The sequence below is a fragment of the Dama dama genome, chromosome 14, assembly GCF_033118175.1.
Source record: "Dama dama isolate Ldn47 chromosome 14, ASM3311817v1, whole genome shotgun sequence".
NCBI lineage: Eukaryota > Metazoa > Chordata > Mammalia > Artiodactyla > Cervidae > Dama > Dama dama.
Genome location: NC_083694.1, coordinates 66754718 through 66779798, shown reverse-complemented (window position 1 = coordinate 66779798; position 25081 = coordinate 66754718). Strand labels below are relative to the sequence as shown.

Genomic DNA, 25081 nt, shown 5'->3' with positions numbered 1-25081 from the left:
TGTACATAGAAAATGATTTGGGAGTTTGGAAAAAAGGAAAATCTTGTAAGCTACAGTGGTTAGGAAAAGTATTGTGGAAGAGGCAGAATTGGATCTGAATCTTGAAATACAGATAGGGAACCATCCGTATCCCATTTGTTGCCATAAAAATGATTTTTATCCTTATGGGTATTCCTTTGTCTGAGCATTGGGTATGAGGTGACTTTTGTTGTTGGCTGCAAACTGAAACTTTTGAAACTTCAATTTAATCTTCCAAGTCCATGCCTGGTGGAACCATTTTCCATAGATAAGACGGGGTGAGTCTTGAAATCTGAAGAATTTATTACCATATGGACAGAACAGAATTAGCCACATGGTTTTTAATGTGCCTAAGAAAATCAGACAGAACATTAACAATTCTGTTGTTTTTGTTTTAGACACACTACTCTGACCGTTTACATTCTGTCTTTTGTTGGAATGGTTATCTTTACTTTCACACTGGACCTTGGACACATTATCATCGTGTTTGTCACTGGAGGGTTGCTTGGGTAAGCATTGCACGTGTTAAAAGGAATGATAGTGTGTTGTTAGCATTCTGAAGTATTACTGCTGTGGCTTTTCATTTTTTTAAAGTTTATCCAGAAGCCCTTTAATTTTTTAAACTTTAAAAAAGATCTGTCTTGTGCACATAAATGTATAATTCTTTGTGTGTTAGCCTCTCAGTCATGTCTGACTCTTTGAGACCCCATGGACTATAGTCTGCCAGGCTCCTCTGTCCTTGGGATTCTCCAGGCAAGAATACTGGAGTGGGTTGCCATTTCCTTCTCCATAATTTTGTAGAACTATAAAAAATAATTCAAGATTATTTTTTGCTATGCTGTAGGTGAAAAATGGATGAGACTTACCTAATCCAAAGTCTCTTTACTTGGCTAGAAAGACAACTGACATAGAAAACTAGGAGTATATTTTTCTCTGGAAAAAAATTAGAAATTGTTTTGCTTCCTAGTTCATGGTTTTGCTTCGCAGTTCTCCTGTCCTCAGGTTAATTGGTGAATCATAATAGTGCCTTCCTTTCACACACCAACCTCAAAACTTTCACTTATTTGATAATTTTAACAAGTCTGAGAAGTAAAGCAGTTGCATCAACAGGTGATATTGTTCTTCCAATGATTTCTTCTGTGATTTTGAATTTATTTTCTATAGTTTCTTCATGACTGGTTACCTCCCCTTGGGTTTCGAATTTGCTGTTGAAATCACTTACCCTGAGTCTGAAGGGACTTCATCAGGTCTTCTCAATGCTGCCGCACAGGTAAACCTCTGATTCCTCTTAAATCTGAGACCATTAGTTTACCAAATATTCTAATGGATAATGAATTTGACTGTAGCTTTTGTTTTTAAAAATTCCACCTTTCAATAAATGTTTCTGGAAGCCAAATCATATGAATAAAATAGTTAAGAAAAGTTCTGGGGGAAATACAGTGTTTGTTTTTAAAAGCAATCTTAATAAAATATTTCTCATTTTATTTTAGATATTTGGAATCTTATTCACGTTGGCTCAAGGAAAGCTTACATCAGTATATGGTCCTAGAACAGGGAACATTTTCCTCTGTGTTTGGATGTTTGTAGGCATCATTTTAACAGGTAAATCAGGGTGTATGCCTGCCCGAAGTACTGTGTCACATTGTCTTTGTATATTTAATTTTCATTTTTGTTGCTTCTCAAGACTTGGCAGAACTCAAGGGGAAAAAAATGAAATAAAAGGCAGGATATTGTTTCCCCCTTCAGGAATATGAATCTATGGATTCATTTTTGAGGTTTCAAATTCAATACAATTACCATGCCTGGAAAACAAAACCGTTTTAACAAGTGTTAGTAAAGACTTGGAATGGACAGGACTGGCCTCAGGTTCCGATTTTGCTGCTCGTTAGCTGTGTGACTTTAGACAAGTTACCCAACCTCTCTTGTTGTCCTTTTCTCGTTTATATTAATAGGATGTTAAAAGCTTGCCTTTAGGACTCTACCAGAAAATTACTAGAGCTAATCAATGAATATAGTAAAGTTGGAGGATATAAAATTAACACACAGAAATCCCTTGCATTCCTATATACTAACAATGAAAAAACAGACAGAGAAATTAAGGAAACAATACCATTCACCATTGCAACAAAAAGAATAAAATACTTAGGAGTATATCTACCTAAAGAAACAAAGGACCTATACATAGAAAACTATAAAACACTGATGAAAGAAATCAAAGAGGACACAAACAGATGGAGAAACATACCGTGTTCATGGATTGGAAGAATTAATATTGTCAAAATGGCTATTCTACCCAAAGCAGTCTATAGATTCAGTGCAATCCCTATCAAGCTACCAACGGTATTTTTCACAGAACTAGACCAAAGAATTTCACAATTTGTATGGAAATACAAAAAACCTCGAATAGCCAAAGTAATCTTGAGAAAGAAGAATGGAGCTGGAGGAATCAACCTGCCTGACTTCAGACTCTACTACAAAGCCACAGTCATCAAGACAGTATGGTACTGGCACAAAGACAGAAATATAGATCAATGGAACAGAATAGAAAGCCCAGAGATAAATCCACGAACCTATGGACACCTTATCTTTGACAAAGGAGGCAAGGATATACAATGGAAAAAAGACAACCTCTTTAACAAGTGGTGCTGGGAAAACTGGTCAACCACTTGTAAAAGAATGAAACTAGAACACTTTCTAACACCATACACCAAAATAAACTCAAAATGGATTAAAGATCTAAATGTAAGACCAGAAACTATAAAACTCCTAGAGGAGAACATAGGCAAAACACTCTCCGACATAAATCAAAGCAAGATCCTCTATGACCCACCTCCCAGAACATTGGAAATAAAAGCAAAACTAAACAAATGGGACCTAATGAAACTTAAAAGCTTTTGCACTACAAAGGAAACTATAAGTAAGGTGAAAAGACAGCCCTCAGATTGGGAGAAAATAATAGCAAATGAAGAAACAGACAAAGGATTAATCTCAAAAATATACAAGCAACTCCTGAAGCTCAATTCCAGAAAAATAAATGACCCAATCAAAAAATGGGCCAAAGAACTAAACAGACATTTCTCCAAAGAAGACATACAGATGGCTAACAAACACATGAAAAGATGCTCAACATCACTCATTATTAGAGAAATGCAAATCAAAACCACAATGAGGTACCATTACACACCAGTCAGGATGGCTGCTATCCAAAAGTCTACAAGCAATAAATGCTGGAGAGGGTGTGGAGAAAAGGGAACCCTCTTACACTGTTGGTGGGAATGCAAACTAGTACAGCCGCTATGGAAAACAGTGTGGAGATTTCTTAAAAACCTGGAAATAGAACTGCCATATGACCCAGCAATCCCACTTCTGGGCATACACACTGAGGAAACCAGATCTGAAAGAGACACATGCACCCCACTGTTCATCGCAGCACTGTTTATAATAGCCAGGACATGGAAGCAACCTAGATGCCCATCAGCAGATGAATGGATAAAGAAGCTGTGGTACATATACACCATGGAATATTACTCAGCCATTAAAAAGAATTCATTTGAACCAGTCCTAATGAGATGGATGAAGCTGGAGCCCCTTATACAGAGTGAAGTAAGCCAGAAAGATAAAGAACATTACAGCATACTGACACATGTATATGGAATTTAGAAAGGTGATAACGATAACCCTATATGCAGAACAGAAAAAGAGACACAGAAATACAGAACAGACTTTTGAACTTTGTGGGAGAATGTGAGGGTGGGATATTTCAAAAGAACAGTATGTATACTATCTATGGTGAAACAGATCACCAGCCCAGGTGGGATGCACGAGACAAGTGCTCCGGCCTGGTGCACTGGGAAGACCCAGAGGAATCGGGTGGAGAGGGAGGTGGGAGGGGGGATCGGGATTGGGAATACATGTAAATCCATGGCTGATTCATATCAATGTATGACAAAACCCACTGGGAAAAAAAAATAATAATAATAAAAAAAAAATAATAATAATAATAAATAATAAATAAAAAAAATAAAAGCTTGCCTTTAGGGCTCACTATGAGGACTAACTGAGATGGTTGATGAAAAGCTCCTGGCAGGGTCTGGCACCTAGGGCCTGTCTGAGCATGCAGGCTGTTATTGTAACCCGGCCTCCCTGGGCTCAGTCCCACCTGCCCACACGTGCTCCACTGGGTTCCACCCCTGGTTGGAGAACTAAGATTTGACAAGTCAAGGGGCATGGCCAAAAGAAACAGAAGCAAGACTTATATCCAGTAGTGCTTCCAGGTCCATGTTAGCTTCTAGTGTGATTTTACTTTGTTAGTTTCTTTCTGCATTCCTTGTCTACATGAGAGACAGAAGCCATGGAGACTCGGAGAGGGATTGTTTTTTGTTTTTTTTTTTGATCTGCTATAACTTAATTCAAGGATGGAGTCTTAACAGGAAGGTGTGAATCAAGGCTTCTTTCTATTATTTGTTGAACACCTGGTCATCCTTTTTGAAACCCCCAGTATGAGCTCTTAGCAGTAATAAGCACTTACTTTGGAAATATATAGCCACTTAAGGTCACTCATTTATTCATTGCACTCAAAGGGACTGAGGGCACTGTTTCCTCAAAGAAAAAATCCTACCAAGGAAGCGTTTCCCCCCATTCTCTTCAGTTAGTAAAAGGAAACACATAAAACAATGTTTTGTAACTGAAGGTATGTAAGGTAGTAAACAAACTGCCTTGACTACTGATCTGTCATAAGTGGTTCCTTATTGATTCTCAGTTTCTAGGAAAGTAACACATAGGTATCAAATAGAGTGTTATTGTTGCACCAAAAAAGAGAACAGTTTTGTGTTCTCTATTCACTTTATCTCATAGTAAGATTCATAAATGTTAATTCAAACAGATCAAGTACAGAAAATTAAGTGTAAAAAAAAAAACTTTAAAATCAGCTTTACATTGACAGTTTTACTATTTAAAAATGCTAATTAATGTCTCTCATGTGTTGAGTGTTTTACTGGAGAGAGTATGATGGATTTGTATCCGATAGTCATTTGTATAGACAAAGGAAAGTGGACTGAGAGATTCCTGAGGTGTGCTGAAGGTGATACCTTTTCTTTTTTACATTTTTTTCTGGGAATTGTTGGCAGGTCTTATTTTGACAGAGGAATTACCATTTAAATGCAGTGCATTCTGTTTTCCAGTGTTGACTGTTCTCTGTGAAGCAGTACGCTTCACATATATAATATATATCCACTCCTTAGCCCATTTATGCACATTGAAAAAAAATGTTTCTAAACATGTCATAGTGTTTCTCGGTCCTTTGATTAATATTAATGGTAGAGAGATACGCAGTTTCCCCCTGTAAAAAATGAGTAGCATCTTTGATTTAGTGGACTTGTAGAACAGAGACAGGCAGACCAATTGATGTCAATCACTGGTGCAGTTTAGAGAGTGAGTGAGTGAGTGATTGATTTTTGGCTGCGCCAAATCTTCATTGCTGTGCATAGGCTTCCTCTAGTTGGAGCAACCGGGGGCAACTCTCCGTTGGTGTGCGAGCTTCTCGTTGCGGTGGCTTCTCTTGTTGCAGAGCATGGGCTCGAGGGCACGCGGGCTTCAGTAGTTGCAGCACGTGGCTCAGTGGTTGCATCTCACGGGCTCAGAGCACAAGCTCGGTAGTTGTGGTGCGTGGGCTTAGTTGCTCTCCGGCATGTGAGATCTTCCCAAATCAGGGGCGGAATCCATGTTTCCTGCACTGACAGGCGGATTCTTACCCACTGGACCACCAGGGAAGCCCAAGAGTGATGTTTTAATATCAAGCTGCTTGTAATTGGGAGCTCGTTACATCACCAGTTTCTTTAAAATCATTTAAATGCAGTCAGAAAGGCCATTTTACATATATCCATGTATCTTTGCATAAATATCTGAATTTCTAAAATGTTGCTACCAGTAACAGAATTCTAAGGGGTAGTGTGAATTTCTAAGGAAGCAGTAGTCTAACTTTTAAGACTGATTTTACTTTTACCTTTCAACTTTGCTTTATGACCAATTAGATTATTTAACTACCCACCAATCTGTACCTTTTCTTATTTTACACTCTCTGTGTAGTCTGTGGCTTTAACTACCACATTAACGCTAGTAATTTTCAAATCTGTACCTCCAGACCCTGATCTCTTTTACATTTCAGACCAATATGCCTAATCATATATTTATCCTTGACCTGAATGTCCCACGAGATTTTATGCTCAACCTGTCCAGAACAGAACTTAACCATCTTCACACCACACCTGTCCTTTTTGTATTTTCGGTTTCAGTAACTAGGACCAAAGACAGTGAAAGTGTGGGTCACTCTGTCATGTCTGATTCTTTGTGACCCCATGGACTATAGCTGATACCAGGCTCCTCTGTCCATGGAATTCTCCAGGCAAGAATACTGGAGTGGGTTGCCATCCCCTTCTCCAGGGGATCTTTCTGACCCAAGGATCAAACCTGGGTCTCCAGCATTTGCAGACAGATTCTTTACAGTCTGAGCTACCAGGAAAGCCACCATCCATTCAATTGCCCAAACAAGTCTCCCACTTCCCCCTCCCCAACCCCCATTTTTCATATCCTTTCAAACCACTGAGTCTTACTGGTTCGATTCTAAAATATCTCTGAATTCTGTCCCTGTATCACCATTTCTCACATATTCAGGCCTTACCATCTCCAGCAGGATGAAGGGCTCTTGACTGGCTTTGCTGCCTCTAGCCTTGTTGCAGATCACACCCCCACACACAGCTGCCTGACTGAGCTCCCTCACACACAGCCCGACTGTGTCCTCCCCACTCACTCCCAGTGTCCTGCCCACCCAGCCTCCTCTCTTGCCGTCTCCCGTCTCCCTCCTGTACTTGATGCTCCACTTGATCGCAGACCTCCACGGGTGCCGAGAATACGCTCTACTCTTCCTGTCCTGATCTCTCGGCACGTACTGGTTTCGTACTGGTTTCCGCCTGCCTGGAATGCCTTCCCCTCCCTTCTCCTCTACTTGACAAGTTCCCACTCGTTTTCTCAAATTTCAGTTCAAACACGTCTCCTCTTTAGGTAAGCTTTTCCTTATTTCCTTCGGCTGACACAGACGTTTTCCCCATGCTTCCACGATATCTTGTCCACGCCTACATTACTGGCGTTGCTATACAATGTTAAAACTGTCTGCACGTGTTTCCCATAGATTGTGGTTGTTCAGTCACTCCGTTGTGTCTGACTCATTTGCAACCCCATGGATTGTCGCCCACCAGGCTCCTCTGTCCATGGGATTTCCCAGGCAAGAATACTGGAATGGGTGCCATTCCCTTCTCCAGGGGATCTTCCCGACCCAGGGATCAAACCCTTGTCTCCTGATTGCAGACAGATTCTTTACCATCTGAGCCTCCAGAGAAGCCCTTCCCTAGATTAGAGGGTCCTTTAGGGAAAGAATTGCTCTTTTCATCCTTGTGTCTTGGTTCTTGGCATCCTGTATTTGTTCACTAATGAACAACTTGCTAATTAAGTTAATGACTTAGGTAGTGTTCTTTTTTCAGGCTACAAGAATGTTATGGAATATTATGGTACTATAGTGTGCTACATTTGACAATATCAAAAAAGATTTTGCACTGCTTAGAAGAAAGTATATTTATACATACTCTGTGGTAACTTCATTGATCCTTCTCTGTTTGCAGCATTAATCAAGTCTGATCTGAAAAGGCACAATATAAATAAAGGAATTACAAATGGTGATGTTAAAGCTGTAAGTAGTGAATATTTTTATGATTATACTATTGAGAAATGTGTGCATAGTATAAGTGTAAACCCATCCATGTAGTCAGCTTGTTTTTTAATTCCTGAGTCAACTGTGGATCTGTCATAATGACATATGCCAGATATGTAATGTAAATTTTTTATCTTCTTATTCTTTCTACAGGTACCAGTTGATAGCCCCACAGATCAAGAATCAAAAACTATCCTGATGTCCAAACAGTCAGAGTCAGCAATTTGACGTGAAGGAAAAGTTAACATCATGTGATAACTGAGTAGTAAAGCCTGGTTTATAGGTTATGGAAAATGGACACTTACTTGAAAATTATTATGTGACTCCTAAATGCAGTTACTGTTTTTATTTAATTATTAATTTAAAGTACTTTTGCTGACATCATTTTAACATAGAAAATAGAAGCTTAGGAGGCTTTCTAAAATGATAATATGGAGGTCCACACCCTTCAAATTGCATAGGAGTACATGCAATTTGTTTATATAAATATGCTATCTAGTGGAACCAAGTGAACAGTATATTCCTAATTATCTCCCTTTCCATCCTTGATAGCTCATTTGGTAAAGAATCTGCCTGCAATGCGGGAGACCTGGGTTTGGCCCCTGGGTTGGGAAGATCCCCTGGAGAAAGGATAGGCTACCCACTCCAGTATCCTTGGGCTTCCCTATGGCTCAGCTGGTAAAGAATCCGCCTGCAATGCGGGAGACCTGGGTTTGATCCCTGGGTTGGGAAGATCCCCTGGAGAAGGGAAAGGCTACCCACTCCAGTACTCTGGCCTGGAGAATTCCATGGACCATCCATGGAGTCGCTAAGAGTCAGACACGACTGAGCGACTTTCACTTCACTTCACTTGGCATTGTTCATACCAACTGTCTAAGCCCCTCAGTGTGAAAACAGTATACCAATGCGATACTTTTAACCCACCAAATGACATTGTTGGGATGAGACTCTCAGGTGACCTCTATGAGTTTCCCCATTTCTTACCATTCTCATTAGAAACTGCTTTGTAACAGGTACTGTCTGTGGTCAACTGTCAGTGTGTAGACGGAACTCATAACTTTGGTCTTAGGCTTATGTTCTCATTAAGCAAAGAAGCCCAGACACACACTCGTCGCCCTGAGTTCGTCTCTGTGCTGCCTTCCCAGTCATTGTAAGAAAGCTAACACTATATTTACTATATTTTTTTCACACCAACTTGAAATTGAGTAGTTTTGTATGCATCATCTTTTTTACTTCCCGCCCCCTTCAGTATGTAACTTTCTTGTAAAAACATTTCACCCTGTGTTTCCCGGACTTTCTCATGGTTTCTTGTATCATACCTTATACTTTGGCCTTGACGATTCCTGAGATAAGGAAATCTCTAATAACTTCAGGGAGACCGGGTGTTCCCAATTAGGGGAGACCTCTTGAAATGCTGTTTGTGGTGATTCTACATCGTTTCTTCAGACCACTCTCCTCCCCCGAGACCTGTGCCCACGAGTGGCGCCCTCTGTGCGCTGGGCTCGGGGACTCCTTTCTTCACCACGGAGTGCGCATAGGCTCCGACCTGCTGGAACAGCCTGCTGTTTTCCGTGCTCAGGGTAAGGAGAACAGGACCAGATGTGTTTCCACAGTGCCTACCACTGCACCTCGTTTACAGGGAGAATCTCAGTGTTCACATCCTGGCTCTCTAAGCTGAGAGGGAACATCTTTAGAGTAATGACATTGAAACAGCCATAATATTTGTGTTATGTCCACATAAACACAAAAAGCCAATCAGGTATTCCCTTGAATGCCCTTGAAGTGAATTAGCAATTCTGATCTGGGCGCGCTATGTGCATTGCTTAATATTAAAATTATAGCAGTCTCCGTAACCAAACGACTGTGAATTATGTGGAATCGTACCCTGGAGAACGTGTTACCAGAAGAACTTAGCTGGGAATCAGGAACTTCAGGTCTGAGTCCTGGTGGATCTGTTTCTAGCTTCTCTGTAAATCTCCAGGCAGCATTTTCCTCATCTGTATATAATGAATGTAAAATCTGATCTCAAAGATCATTTTTTGAATCTTAAATGCACTCATCAGGGGATAGACCAAATCATTGTACCATAGGAACTTAAATCTAGCTGGAGGAAAATTCCCTGGACAATTGAATAAACAACTGTGGTTGTTACCTTGTAGATACAGGGAATTTAAAGTCTGTTTTCAGCCTTTTTGTTCAGTTGGTGTTAGCTCAGGCAGATGATGCTGTATCATTAACTTCCTTAGATAGTCACATCACAGATTTTATGGCCAAAAATATATTTTAAGGTCCCTCCTTTAAATGATTGTTTCTATTTTTAAACTGTCAATGTTTCAAATAATCATGTCCTTGTCAAGTTCCTGAGGTTTTGAACAAATTACAGATAAAAGTTGGAATGTTTTATTCCTGAAAAGCATATATACATATATGTCATGTGTATTTGTCCTAGTTGATTAGAAAAAGAATGAAATATTATGTTGTAGAACACAAAATGAATTGATAAGTTTTTTGTATTTTTAGTTAAATTTGTAATGTGTCAAACAAGAATATCATATAATTCTATGTTGTATCTTTGAAAAATGGAGTTGGGTAACTCACTTGTGTACATTTTAGTTGAGTGATTTGAGAAAGAAACTGGATGTTTTCAAAGTATTTTGAAATGTTGCAAATATAGCTTTTGCCTTTTGTGAATGTTGGAAAAATATCTTTAAAAATGTGTTTTAAAAATATGTGTAAACTTATAGAGTATTGCCAGAAGAATCCCTGTCTGTCTTAAGTCATTTTTTATGTTCTAATTTCTGCTCTTTGTACTATTTAGCTATATGCTTGTTCTTCAGTATTTCAGACCTCAGATAAATTTATTTTTTTAATGTTAATTTTGTATGGCTTTTTCTTTTTTTTTTTTTTAAGTTCTGATACTTCAGTACACTTGGGGAATAGAAAAAGGGTTATAAGATTTCAGAATGGGCCAAGAGAGAAGTGGTTTGTGGATTACCAGGTAACAAATCTCACCAGGGTCAGGGCCAGGGCCAGGGCCAGGGTCAGGGCCAAGGCCAGGGCCAGGTCAGGGCCAGGGTCAGAGCTGAGCCACAAAGGAGCCAGGGCTCAGTCTCTCCCCTTGCTTCGGTGTCTGCCTCTCACTGGCCAGCCTGGCGGCCCTGCCATGAGCCATCATGGACACTCCACCTAAGCTCCAGACTGTTCTCTGCCTTTTTTCTCCTTCTAGCATGTGCCTGTGTGAGACCTTATAGCCTAGAATATGTGTCACTGTTCCTAAAGGCCTTGTTGCATAATAAAAACAATTTACAGGTTTCTTCATTGAAAATACATGTTCATGCTTCATAACATTAAATGAGATCATACATGAAAAACATTTAGATACAGTCAACACTCAAAAAGTTGGGTATTATTTTAATCCATTAATGACTGGTAACTAGCAGCAGTTGCTACTTATGTGTATTTAGATTTGAAGAGAGGCATTCAGGTGACTTACATCAAAAGAATACCAGTGAGGGAAATATGAGGTCCTGTGGAGGATCTACAGAGAAGATAATTAGGGAGCAGGGCAGCGGAGGCTGTTCTATTGAAATCAGACCAGGCCCGGGGGCTGCCCACTCCAAATCCTCCCAAAGCTAGTCTTGTGTCCTAATAAATAGGTTACTGTCTGTTAAGGAAATTGTAATGAAAACTAGAAGCCAGATAAAAGATTAGTCTACAGCAGAGACTCCCAAAGTTTGTTTTTTTTTTTTTTAATTGTTTGGCTGTGATGGGTCTTAGATGAGGCATGTGGGGTCTAGTTCCCTGACCAGGGCTCAAACCTGAGTCCCCTGCGTTGGGAGTGTAGCGACTCAGCTGCTGGACCACCAGGGAAGTCCCTCCCTAAGGTTTTGATCTCAGAATTCTTACACCCTTAAAAATCCTTGAGGATCCCAAAGAACTTCTGTTTTATGAGTTATATGTCAATATGAATTATATTAGAAACAAAACCAAAACTGTTCATTTAAAAATAACTATATCTTGACATAAATTTCATTATTATGAGAATAACCTTTCTAAAACAAAACAAAGGTAGTGAGACAAGTGACCCTTTAATGTTTAAAGAGTACAAAACTCTCCAATGTCTAGTGTCATAGAAGATAGCTGGATTCTTAGATTCTTCATTCAAACTGTAAAGATTCCCTATTTTGACATGTTTGAAGAAAAGTCTTGCACGTATATGGACTTGGAAAAGTATTTCACTAGTCTTTTCAGATAATTGTGGGTATTCCTAGCATTTTACTAGTCTTTTCAGATAATTGTGGATACTCCTTAATACTATACCAAAATCTGAATTGGTAGTGTCTTAAAGGTTAGTTGCTGTGAAATCTGAAACCAGAGTTCCTACTTTGTTATGTTAAAACCTAATGTTCTCTCTTGTTCTATAAAAATATTTCATAGTATTATGCACTTTGAAAATGGGATTTCACTGAAGTATGCAGCTTTTGCAAATATTGATATATTTCATCATATGATGCCAGACAAATCACCTCTGATCTCATTAGAAAGTCTTTCAAGTACCGGGAAGCAGTCAGGCCCACATGCATATTCTAAGTCTTGTTGTGGCAGATGCAGGATTTCCAAAACGCTAATTTTATTTTGAAAACTTGGTTCTCATCACTGGGTAAAAATTTCTGCCAGTTGTTTCTTGAAGTGACTCACTTTGTGGTTCCTTGAGAAAATACCTGCCAATGCCCATGTCTGGGTAACTGTAATTTATGTCAGTCATTATTTCAAGTGAAAATGATGGTCTACGAAAATCAGGCTGTAGATCAGCTTGTGACTCAAATAATTGTACGTGGGCTTTTCCTCCAAACAACCCTCATACTTTGGTGTGTGGCAGAGTGTGTTATGCATACATGCCACGTCATCACAAAATATTAAAAAGTCACATACCCGAGGACTGGGATACAATAGCTGTTATTCCTTCATCGAGGACATTCTTAGGTAAAATGGAGTTTTTTAGAAACTGCAAAGGCATGATAGTGAAAAATCCAGTGGCCACCAGTAGCATGGTTTGATGTCACAGCCGTTTTTGGGCTAAGATACCAGCAGTTATTTACATCACCACATTTGCAAATGTCACCCAGTAAAAAAATGTAAACAACATCTTTGTATTATTATAAGAGTTTTGACATGGATTCCCTGTAAAGAGTCTTGAGGACTCTCAAGTCTCTTTCTGCCAATCACACTTGGAGAATCACTGTTCTAGAGAAGAGACTGGCTTTCGATCAACGATTGACAGTGTGAGAAAAAAAAGAAGAGTGGACATGTGGATATGGGGGGGAGTGTGGGATGAACTGGGAGGTTGGAACTGACATATATACACTATCATGTGTAAAACAGATAGTGGGAAGCTGCTGCATAATGCCGGGAGCTCATTCTGGTGCTGTGTGATGACCTGGAAGGGTGGGATGGGGGCGGGGGGGAGGTCCCAGGGGGAGGGCATGTATGTATACATGTTGCTGATTCACTTTGTTTGACAGCAGAAGCTAACACAACATTGTAAAGCAGTTGTTTGTTGTTGTTTAATTGCTCGGTTGTATCCAACTCGTTTGAGACCCCATGGACTGTAGCCCACCAGGCTCCTCTGTCCATGGGATTTTCCAGGCAAGAATACTGGAGTGGGTTGCTGTTTCCTTCTGCAGGGGATCTTCCTGACCCAGGGATCGAACCCACAGCTCCTGCATTGGCAGCTGGATTCTTTACTACTGAGTGACCAGGGAAGCCCAAAGCAATTATACTTCCCAATCAAAAAAAAAAAGAAGGGCAGAAAGTAAGAGGGGGTCAAGGATCAAAGGTCTCTAATGAGTAGACAGGAGAAAGGAGACTCACTGCAGACAGAAAAACCTGTGAGGAAGAAAGGCAGAACTGGGGATTTTTATCAGTCGTCCTATAGTAAGTAGACTTCAGCATCTCAGCCCTTTCCTTCATTATCTATTTGGCTTCAGCGAGTCTGAGTTTCAGCATGCTGGTCTTCCCCTGCAGCACCCGGCCTCTCTAGTTGTGGACTCAGTAATTGTGACATGCAGGCTTAGTTTCCCCACAGCATGTGGGATCTTAGTTCCCAGACCAGGGATCAGACCCGTGTCACCTGCATTACCCAGCAGATTCTTAACCACCGGGGAAATTGTTAAGCCCTTTCTTAGATCCTATCGAGAAACACCAAAATGACATTTAGATTTTCAGTAAAACGAAAGACTTCCATTCAGAAAAAAGTACCATTCTCATTTTCCACTGCAGGCAAAGGTACACAGGTAAGGGGCACATTTCTGAAATCAGATCTCCTATAACCTGCCTGCCCAACCTCAGCTTCTGGGACCAAGATGCCTGTCCCACCCACTTTTGCAGGTGGAACCAGTCATTCATTCTTGAGGGTGACCATCACCCTGAAGTAACTCGGAGTGGCCTTGACACCGTCCTGAGCATGGAAGACGCTTCTATGACTTCTCACAGGAGATACAATACCTTTGGGTCCGTAAAGAGAGAGAAGGTTTCAAGGTGCGCTGACCTCGTCTTAAATCTGTACTGAGATCTATGGATGTCCTGTGAGCAGGTTTGAATCAGAAGAAAGAGGACATGGGTCTAGAGGCCCTAAAGCCTTGAGAAAAGAAGGGAATGGGGTTCAGGAGAGAGGGGGAAACGACTCATAAGGTAAAGTATATGAACTTCACGTCCCATTGAGAAAAATGACAGCCTCTGTTTAGTCCTGTCCCGTGTATTCATTTGCACTTTTCCCTTCATTGCTATTGTTTTAAGTCCATGATGAAATGGTCACTGGAAGGAGAACTGCCCAAAACCAGGAGACATTTGATTTCCGGTTGCAGCCTCGAGGTTTTGGTTGACACATGCTGCTTGAGCAGACCTCTCTTCGTCAGGAAAACATCTGATTCCTCCAGGGACTAAAATGGACCCAACCCCCTGAGATTAGTGGACAAAGTACATTTTCATAAAGCTTCATAACGCATAAGAGTAAAACTGACATGAGTGACAATGATCTCTTTTTCAGTCAAAAGCTCAATCCTTCAAAACATTAGTTCAGTCGCTCAGTTGTGTCCGACTCTTTGTGACCCCATGGGCTGCAGCATGCCAGGCTTCCCTGTCCATCACCAAACATATTTGACCCTTCAAACATATTTTGACCCAAAACCAAGAGAGGTGAACTCCAGATCGTCAGCTGGAGTGGGATTTATGGATGGACAAAGCTTCCCCATTACATAATCAGCAGCTCAGTATTAGAGGAGTCCCTGAGGACAGTACACCTGGGCATAGATTCATCACCTCCAAACCTATGCAGTGCTTGCTGCTATTATGCATGACACTTTTTTTGTATAGTTAGATCATATTTTAAAATTTTTATATTTTTGGCTGCAATGGGTCTTCATTGCTGCACTAGCTTTCTCTGGTTGCATAGAGTAGGGGCTACTCTTCATTGTGATGCGCAGGCTTCTCATTGAAATAACTTCTCTTGTTGCAGAACACAGGCTCCAGGTTCCTTGGCTTGAGTAGTTGGAGCATACAGACTTAGTTGCTCCGAGGCCTGTGTGATCTCCCCAGACAGGGATCGAACCTGTGTTCCCTGCATTGGCAGGTAGATTCTTAACCACTGGACTACCAGGGATGTCTAGACTATATTACTGATGTGCATTATTTTATTGCCTCTGCAGTACTGTGAGCCTTTTGAAAGCACCCATCATGGAATGTTGGGTTAAAACACGAGCAGCCTTTGGGAGCCTAAAGTCTTAGGTATGATGAAACCCAACTGCTGATAGTCTTAGGGCAGTAATAGAAACCCTCTGAATTTCTGTTTCTTCCTTTACAAGATGGGATAATATTTCCTTGTTTGTAGGTTTGTGGTGAGGATTAAATTTATGTAGAAAGTTGCTTCTGAACAAATGAGACTCATTATTATTCTCATTGACAGTATAAATAGGGACTTATTATAGATAACACTTGAGAAGCAGTTGACTGGGAGAACTGAAGTTTAAGTGTTTGAATTTCATGTTATTCATAGCAGCTGCCAGTGAAATTATTAATATCCAAAGGATTTAGATATTAATACTTCTGTGTGCAAGTGGGTGCAGTCCTGGGCACTGTGACCAGCACATGAAACTAATGAATTCCGGAGAGATCTAGATCTGAGCAAACACGATAGGAGTCAACGGACTTCGGCGCCAAAGAACAAAACTGAGACCTTCTTGTGGGCAGGGGAAAAAAAAAATGGTTTTTATGTGTATTGCACAACCCACAACAAAGGAAATTAAATCACAAACTAGGAAGGAAGCTACTGACAAGTCCACTGCCCGTCCACAACTCTTCATTTCTCCTTGTTCCCTTTCAACTCACATGCATGAGTAATCGTCCATAGACATAAGGCAATTTGTATACTCAACATAATATCATAAGCACTTCGCATATTACTACATGGCCTTTGTAACCATTTTATTGAGATATAATTGACATATAACATTGTATTTAAGGTGAACAACATGATTTGATTTCTATATTGTTAAATGATTACCACAGTAAGTTTAGTTAACATATATCACCTCACACAGTTACATTTTTTTTCTTGTGATGAGACCTTATAAGATCTACTCTCTTAGCAACTTTCAAACAACCATTATTTTAAATCATTGTGTAATATTCCAATGAGACTGATACACTATAATTTACTGAACGGTTCCTTACTCGGGGCCATTCATTTGTTCACTTAGTCAGCATTTACAGAGCATTTACAATTGTGTCAGAGTTTACACCAGGAACTGGAAATATAAAGCAGTGTCCCGCCCTCAAAATGCTCAAAGACAGGAAAAATCATCAGGGTCCACAGCACTTGATCTAGACCACCCACGTGCAGTTGACAACAGACCCCCAAGGAGGTGGCATCCCTCCACGGTGCTCTCAGCTCTTACCTAGGGAGGCACACAAGGGTTTTCCCTTCTTTGGAATGGAGGAGGATTAGCATACTTGCCTTTGAGGCCCCGATTTCATTGTTTTAGGCCCCAGGGCCTCTGCGCCCAGCCCAGCACTCCCTCACCCTCACCTTCTGGGTTGTCAAAACCCTCTCCACTCCCTCCATCTCAATGAGACAGGGAGCCCTGAAGGGTAATCCTGGGTTATATTTGCATTTTAAATGGATAAGGCTCAAACAGTCTCCGCTGTCTGAGAAGACAGACTAGGCGAGGCTTTGCTCCCTGTGTCCCTGAAGTCACTTTGCTTTAGGCTCGTGTCTCTTGTACCTCCGAGTAAATCTATCTTTTCCTTAACGCTGAGAGCCTTGCTGCCAGACCCGCACCAGGCACAGCGCAAAGAGAGCCAGTTCTACCCCAAACTGGGGGGAGGACGCCCTCTACTGGTCATCTCATAAACTGCCTCAGTTCAGTTCCGCTCAGTCGCTCAGTATCCGACTCTCTGCGATCCCATGAACTGCAGCATGCCAGGCCTCCCTGTCCATCACACACTCCCAGAGTCCACTCAAACTCATGTCCATTGAGTCGGTGATGCCATTCAACCATCTCATCCTCTGTCGTCCCCTTCTCCTCCCGCTTTCAATCTTTCCCAGCATCAGGGTCTTTTCAAATGAGTCAGTTTTTTGCATCAGGTGGCCAAAGTATTGGAGTTTCAGTTTCAGCATCAGTTCTTCTAAGGAATATTCGGGACTGATCTCCTTTACGATGGACTGGTTGGATCTCCTTGCAGTCCAAGGGACTCTCAGGAGTCTCCTCCAACAGCACAGTTCAAAAGCATCAATTCTTTGGCACTCAGCTTTCTTTATAGTTCAACCCTCACATCCATACATGACCACTGGAAAAATCATAGCTTTGACTAGATGGAACTTTGTTGGCAAAGTAATATCTTTGCTTTTTTAAGATGCTGTCTAGGTTGTACTGTTTCAGATTCACTGCCAAAATTTCACTGGGGATGGCAGTGTGTGTTTGTGGGGTGGGGCATAGGATGTGCTGGTTTATTTCAGCCATATCCAAGCCAGCAAGAGCTACTTAACCCAAACACACACACACACATGCACACACATGAGTGTCTGTCCCGCCACGCAGGGCAACAGCAATCTCTCACCTGTCTAGTGATGCTTCCAAGCCAAACAATGGGATGGGTAGTGAATGTCCTGACTCCTCTTAACTGCCCGGGACAATTTCTGTAAAATGGAGCCCAGCTCAGCGATTCTTCCCTGGAGGCTGCTCCCGTGCCCCTGGGGGTCCCTCGGGCCACGCTGTTCCAGACTCAGCCCGGTGTCCCAACAGTGGGCTTCCTTCCGCTGACCGCTCACAGCTGGGCAGTGGACTCTTACCCTTCTCCACTCCTGCCGACCAAATATCAAGTAGTGGCCTGTGCGGAACGAAACTTTTTTATTATGTTGGGCAAAAGGATTTGCACGCAGCTTAGTCTCTAAACCGGGTTACCAGAGGACTCGTGGAAACACGCTCTCCACGTTGGGATAAACGCTTGTCTGCACCTGGAAGATGAGCCTCCTTCAACAGGGGACATTCCTCGGCGTTTCTCCCGGTCAGGTGTCTCTCAGGTAGGCTCCCAAACCCTTTTCCCCTGCCGGCACACCTAGAAAAGGGTCCTCTTTGTACAACACCCTGGGGCAGAGGGTGGGGCTGCTCTGAAGGCCCCAGGCCCCAGGCCCCGCCTCCCACACCAGGGCTCACTCTCCCGGCAGGCCTCATCCAGACGCTCAGCATCCCGGGCCTGCCTCGGAATCCCCTGGAGTGGGGGGCCTTGTTAAACCCCAGCGTGCTGTGCCCCACCCGCGAGGTTCTGATTCTGCAGGTGGGAGGTGGGGCCTGAGGACCGGTGTCCCGCACAAGCGCCCAGGTGGTGCACCGCAGCAGGTCTGCGGCCCACACTTCGAGAGCTCCGCTCCACAGAAGCTGCCTCTGATCTCGCTTCCCTGGGTGGCCTGAGCACACGGTGCCTCTTTAGGGGGTCTCCCCAGGCTCAGCCTCCCCCTCAACAACCCCGTACCTGCTCCCCTAGCTTGCCCCAGAAACCCTTCCTCCAGCCTCACTGGAAACAGGACCTGGCTGTTTCTTTCATGATCCAGAGGGGAGGCTTCTGTCTTTTCCCTGTGAAGAGGAACAAGGTAGAGATTGGGTTTCTTAACCGTCTGGACGGCCCTGAGCCGGGCAGGTGCATTTGTGGCCATGGAGGGGACGCACGCAGATGGCACCGCTGGCCCATCTCCAGCCTGCTCGGGACACACGGCCTCGGGCACCTGTGTGGAAACAACCCAAGCACCCATGCGAGACACGGGGGGGCCAGGCTGGTCCCTGGAGAGAGTCAGCTGTCGCTCTTCCCTATCAGATGCTTATCTTCCTCCCTTCCCCTTGCTTTTGGACCACTTCAGAGAACAGGGTGGATCTGAGATGGGGGCAGCGGACTTTGCTTCTAGGAAAGGAGGGTTGGAAAAACCAGCCTCTAGGAAAGCAGCTTTCTCCCCGGTGAAGATGGCATTAACGTACATCTGGTTCCCGCAGTATCCTGATCACCATGAATCGAGGATGGCAAGCAACACGCTTACCTGTTTTGGAGAAAAGGTAGCAAAGGAGAGAAGAGACTCTGTCCCAGAGACTGGGCACAAAATCCAGCACTTTCAACAGGCCAAACTCCTGGGCTTGATGCTAAGGCCTCCTGAGCAAGTAAAGGAGGGAAAAAGGGACTTCCCTGGCGGTCCAGGGGTTAAGACTCCACGCTTCCACAGCAGGCAAGCACAATGCGACCATAAAATTAAAAAAAAAAAAAATTAAAGGAGGGAAAGAGATGTTTGTGGTCTCACTTCTTAAGTTCTAGGAGTCACCTAGTGATCCCGGCATGGCCACGCTGGGTCAGACTCACACAAAACAACCACTTCCCAGAATTACGTATTCACTTCTTGAACTACCAAGTATGGGTTCGCCCAACCCTTCCTCTGCCTGTTTATGTTTTCTCTGTTTTATTCATAAGGACAATGAATTGTATGATTAGGACTTCCATTTTTTTCTTCTTCTTTAAATGACCTCTTAAGATCTTCTCTGGGTTTCTGTCTCACAGGTTAATTATGGGGTTTATTCATTTATCCATTCAACAAACATTAGATAGTAATTTCGGGCCAGGGTTGCAGAGCCAAGTGAGACCTGCTGCCAGGTCTGGTAGTCTGGTGAGGACAGACATATGGAGAATTTAAATGGTGAGAAAGTGCTGAGGAGGGGATCTGAGCTGAGTGCTGAGGCACATGAGCGAGGATGAACTCTGTGGATGGGGCTGGGGAAGGCTCTGAGCGGAGCCGCTGTTGGAGCTGTGTCTGGCAGGAGCATCTCCAGGCCCCTGTGGGACCTCCCCCGAGTTTTCTGTCTTCTCCAAACAAGAGCTTAGCAAAAGCTGCCCTGGGCAAAAGCTCTGCCCTTAGCACATGCATTTGAAACCCTACCTCCCCAGTGCTGTTTTTATTCTCGTGTTTCCTTCCGCACTAGCTCAGTTGACTTTCCCAAAAGGAATATGTGGCTGGTATATTTGGTGTGTTCCTGTCACTTCATTGCCTCCTAGGAACAAGTGAGCACTTTAAAATTGGGAAAGATTCTCCTGAATTTGAAGGGTTTATAGGAACTCTAGCTGGGCAGGGGACCAGATCCCATGAAACACCCTTTCCAAAACTCAAATTCAGTTTGTACAACAATAACCAGGGATGCTTACAATGAAAAACAAAACAAAACCGAATGAAAAAAAACTCATGGGTTGTTCCAGCCCACTCCCAGAAATTGATTCTTTAGACCCAGGATGCTGCCATGGAATTTTTCACAAGCAACTGGCCATCTTTGCCTCTGCAGGTTCTTACCACTTATTTGGAGGACTACTTGGGCTGCTGCTAAGTGAAGAGATTCCTCCAGAAAACGAGGTTCAGGGGGTGGGGAGAGGGGCTTGGAGGATCCAGTGAAGCCTCTGGCTTAAGAAGGAGCCAGAGAACCACTTGGGGCATCGTCCACAGCTGGGAAAAAGCTCACTGAAGGCCTCACTGCAGAAGGGTCCACAGGAACATCACTGATCCATCAGCAAGCATGCTGGTCAGGTTCCCGACTGAAGGGCTAAGGTCCTTCTAGAGGAGGAGACAATAACATACCCCATCTGCTGAGAGCATTACAGTTCACAAAGGGCTTCACTGCATGATCTCATCTGACCATCATAGTCACCACATGTGAGAGGCAGGTTTTGATTCCTGTAACCCTGGCAGCACCAAGAGATGCTGGGAGAGACTTCAGCATCACCCTGGCCGGCTCCCCATTCTCCAACCCACCCCCAACAAGCGTACCATCTAAGCAAGATGGTGTACGTGTGCTTGTTGACAATATCCCAGCATCTCATTTTAGGGCCCCAAGCGCCTCCTATAATAAACTCTGAAGCCTCACTGATCACAGCCATTTTGCAGAGGGGTAAACTCAGGCTCAGCCTTGCCAAAAGTTGCGTAGCTAGGAAAAAATGGAGCTGGGACTAGGACAGATTCGCAAGGCAGGCCTCTCCCTTGCCTCATATGAGCTGCCTCCTTGGGGAAAGGAGGGTCAGAAAACCCAAGCGGGGAGAGGCAGGAACAACCCCAGCCTCAGGCTCTGACCTGAGGGATGACCCAGAGGGAGGCCCGTCCCTAAGGTGTCGGCGTGGATGGTCAGCCTGGTGGGCATCATGGGCTGGCTTTCTTAGCCCCGGCACCAATCTGCTGCTGGCACTCCTGCCTCTAGCACCCATGGCACAGTTGCCTGGACTGCTCTCGGGCATCGGGCCCCCTGCAAACTCTCACTAGTGTGCTAAGGCAACCCCCTTTCTATGTAGACTCCACCCTCTGAGACTTGTAGCAAGGATCTGGGTCAGTGACGGAAGTCAGACATAGAGAGGTGGACACTCTGGGCTGCTAATTATGACAATGATCATAAGCCACACTTCTTGTTCTGTTCAGTTGCTCAATTGTGTCTGACTCTTTGCAACCCCATGGACTGCAGCACATCAAGTTCCTCTGTCCTTCACCATCTCCCAGAGCTTGCTCAAACTCATGTCCATTGAGTAGATGACGCTGTCTACCATCTCATCCCCCGCTGCCCGCTTCTCCTTTGGCCTTTGGTCTTTCCCAGTATCAGGGTCTTTTCCATTAGGTCAACTCTGCATCAGGTGGCCAAAGTATTGGAGCTTCAGCTTCAGCAACAGTCCTTCCAATGATTAGTCAGGGTTGACTTCCTCAAGGAGAAAATCGATCACATTGGTGATTCCCAAGCCTGGAGATCTGGGGATCTTTTGGCATAAAGTTGAACAAGCCATGCCTACTTGCTCCTGTGTCAGATACCCGGAGGGAGCTGGAGGTTCATATATGTTAGGCTCTTTGATAACACCTATACGTTGAATAAAGTTTGAAGTTTAAACCCACCCATGCTTCTCCTGTGTTTATCTTAGTGATGGTTGTGTAGTTTAGGGTCTGCAGCAGAAAATGTATTTTAAAAAGCTACCTTGGCTCTTTCTCGTCCGGTCCCAGGCGCTTCAGGATCTGCAGGCCCCAGTGCGGACATGGCCAAGTCCAAGAACCACACCACGTACAAACAGTCCCCAAAATGGCACAGAAACAGCATCAAGAAATCAAGGATATGAGTCTCTTAAGGTGGTGGACCCCAAGTTCCTGAGGATCATGCACTTTGCCAAGAAATACAGCAAGAAGGGCCGGAAGAAGATGCCAACAACGCCAAGGCCACAAGTGCAGGTACTGAGGCTATCAAGGCCCTCGTGAAGCCCAAGGAAGTCAAGCCCAAGATCCCAATGGGCGGCAGCCACAAGCTCAGCCAACTTGCCTACACCGCTCACCCCAAGCTCAGGAAACGTGCCTGTGCCCGCATCATCAAGGGTCTCAGGCTCCGCTGGCCAAAGTCCCAGGCCAAGTCTTCAACCAAGGCCAGGGGACGTGCAGCTGCGGCTCTGGCTCCCAAGGGTGCCGAGGCCCACACCAAAGGTCTGGAGAAGAGAACTTCATCTGCTGGTGTGAAGACAGAAGGACCCATGTGACCCCTGGGCTGCTGTCTGCATAGGGCTGATGTCCTCCTGTGCTATCTGAGCAAATAAACCTGCAACAGGATAAAAACAAAACAAAAACTTACCTTGCTTTCCAGTGGCCTGCAGCGTGAGGTGTCTGTGGTCCACCCGATGGACCCAGGAGACAGCGGGGCATCTGGGCACGACATCAACCATCCCAGGCTCGGCTCAGGTCCACTTGGCTGGCCACCTGCACGTGGGGCTCGAGGGGCCCCATCCGTCCCTCCCCTGGCCGAGCTGAGCTACTGCTCTTCCTTCTGTTTCACACCCCCCACCTCAGACTCTGCTCTGCAAACCATCGCTGGGGTTGGGTGGGGTTGATGGCAGCCCTGGGAGGGTGGAGACGGGCACCTTTTGGATGTAGTTTTGCCCTGGGATGGAGAGGCTCTCCCTCTGACCTGGGAACACAAGCCCGTGTCCCTGGTTTTGGAGTTGGCTGGAGCATCCTCCCTTGTCAGCGCTGCTGTTGAGCCCCCAAAGAAGATGCTGGCGGCTGAAGGCAGGGCAGCTAGGCAAGGATGCTCTCTTGCTGTGGGATCCCCATGGGTTTCTGGGTCTGAGAACTGCCTGGCATGATAGGCAGCCCAGAAGGGCTCTGCAGTGGGGAGGTGGGCAGCAGGCAGAGACGGACAGAGCGCACAGCCTTCGGTGTCAGCTCTCACTAGCTGACTACCTGGAGGCAGGTTACTCAGCTCTCTGAGCCATCATGCTGGGAATTCAGTGTGGGTGGGTTAAATGAGGCGGAGATGGCGGGCTCCCCACACAACTCAGGACGCCCGGCCGATGCTGGTTCCCGTGCCCTTCCCCTTCTCTTAGAGTCTGCGTCTCCAGCGCACAGTCAGGGCAAGCCGGATGTCAGGACCAAAGGGACAGCCTTCCCAGCAAGCTGGCCTCCTCCCCAGGACCCCCCACAGCTGCCAGCTCCTTCCTTAAAAAACAGAGCCAGTGCCCTGGAGCACGGGCAGGGGCAAAGGAAACAGCGAGAGGTCTTTGTCTCTGGACATTCGCTCCTGGCTGAGCTCAGGCGGCAGCCCCATCTCTGCAATGCTGGTCACACAGGCTGCAGGAGGCTGAGCCTGGAGGGGTCATCTCTTGTCCTCTCCCCAAGTTCCTGGCAGAGGCCCAGGGAGGGCCAAACCAGGTGAGTGGCCTTGCTCAGAGGGTCTGGATAGAGCTGTGTGCTCGCCCAGGGACGAGGCGGCTCTGCTTCTCCTGGAACCCCCTAAACATGACAGCAGCTTTTGGACCCTGGCCCCTGATGGGTCATCGTCTGAACACTGAGGCCTCTTCCAGCCCACTCTGCCAGGTCCCCATGAAATGTAAACACAGGTGGGCTTGCCCTTCTGGAAACAGACTTTGGGTTTGGCTCTGGGCTGGACTCTAGGTCTTTAAAACTGTCCATGAAGCAGCCTTGGGTGAACAGCCTGTGTGGCCTGTGGACTCCCCAGTGTTTTCCATTATTGTTTCCTCACTGATGGATTATATGAGCTGTACTGAGAGCTTCCTTGGCGGCTCAGATGGTAAGCCGTCTGCCTACAATGCGGCAGACCCGGGTTCAATCCCTGGGTTGGGAAGATCTCCTGGAGAAGGAAATGGCAACCCACTCTAGTATTCTTGCCTGGAAAATCCCTTGGATGGAGGAACCTGGTAGGCTATAGTCCATGGGGTTGCAAAGACACCACTGAGCGACTTCACTTTCACTTTCACTGCCTCCTCAGTCGTCTGTCCCCCTTGTTGTTCACTCTGTGGCCACTGGGTGGCAGAGTGAGGCACCGTCCTATTGGCGCCCTCCAGCTGGGGCTCCATCACTTCATGGCAAATAGATGGGGAAACAATGGAAACAGTGACAGACTTTATTTTCTTGGGCTCCAAAATCACTGCAGATTGTGACTGCAGCCAGGAAATTAAAAGACACTTGCTCCTTGGAAGAAAAGCTATGACCAACCCAGACAGCATATTAAAAAGCAGAGACGTTACTTTACCGACAAAGGTCTGTATAGTCGAAGCTATCATTTTTCCAGTAGTCATGTATGGATGTGAGAGTTGGACCACAAAGAAAGCTGAGCACTGAAGAATTCATAACTTTTGAACTGTGGTGTTTAAGAAGAGTCTTGAGTGTCCCTTGGACTGCAAGAAGATCAAACCAGTCAATCCTAAAGGAAATCAGTCATCAGTCCTGAATAATCATTAGAAGGACTGATGCTGAAG

The 25081-nt window shown here is 44.5% G+C and overlaps 1 protein-coding gene, 1 long non-coding RNA gene and 1 pseudogene across 2 annotated transcripts in view; all 3 read left to right on the top strand.

The window, feature by feature from the left end:
• Positions 1-10468, top strand: part of FLVCR1 (FLVCR choline and heme transporter 1) — a 32499-nt gene extending 22031 nt beyond the window's left edge. The window contains exons 6-10 of the mRNA XM_061160980.1: positions 417-527; positions 1183-1288; positions 1509-1620; positions 7689-7756; positions 7931-10468. Coding sequence (XP_061016963.1) covers positions 417-527; positions 1183-1288; positions 1509-1620; positions 7689-7756; positions 7931-8005 — 472 coding nt within the window. The 3' untranslated portion in view covers positions 8006-10468. The remainder of the gene's footprint in view (positions 1-416; positions 528-1182; positions 1289-1508; positions 1621-7688; positions 7757-7930) is intronic.
• Positions 10469-13299: 2831 nt separating this feature from the next.
• LOC133069409 (uncharacterized) lies at positions 13300-16188 on the top strand. The gene is made up of 4 exons (XR_009695850.1): positions 13300-14752; positions 15291-15404; positions 15481-15559; positions 15828-16188. It is a non-coding gene; the product is annotated as an uncharacterized LOC133069409 (long non-coding RNA).
• Positions 16189-22357: 6169 nt separating this feature from the next.
• Positions 22358-22846, top strand: LOC133068893 (large ribosomal subunit protein eL29-like; annotated as a pseudogene).
• The last annotated feature ends 2235 nt before the right edge of the window (positions 22847-25081 follow it).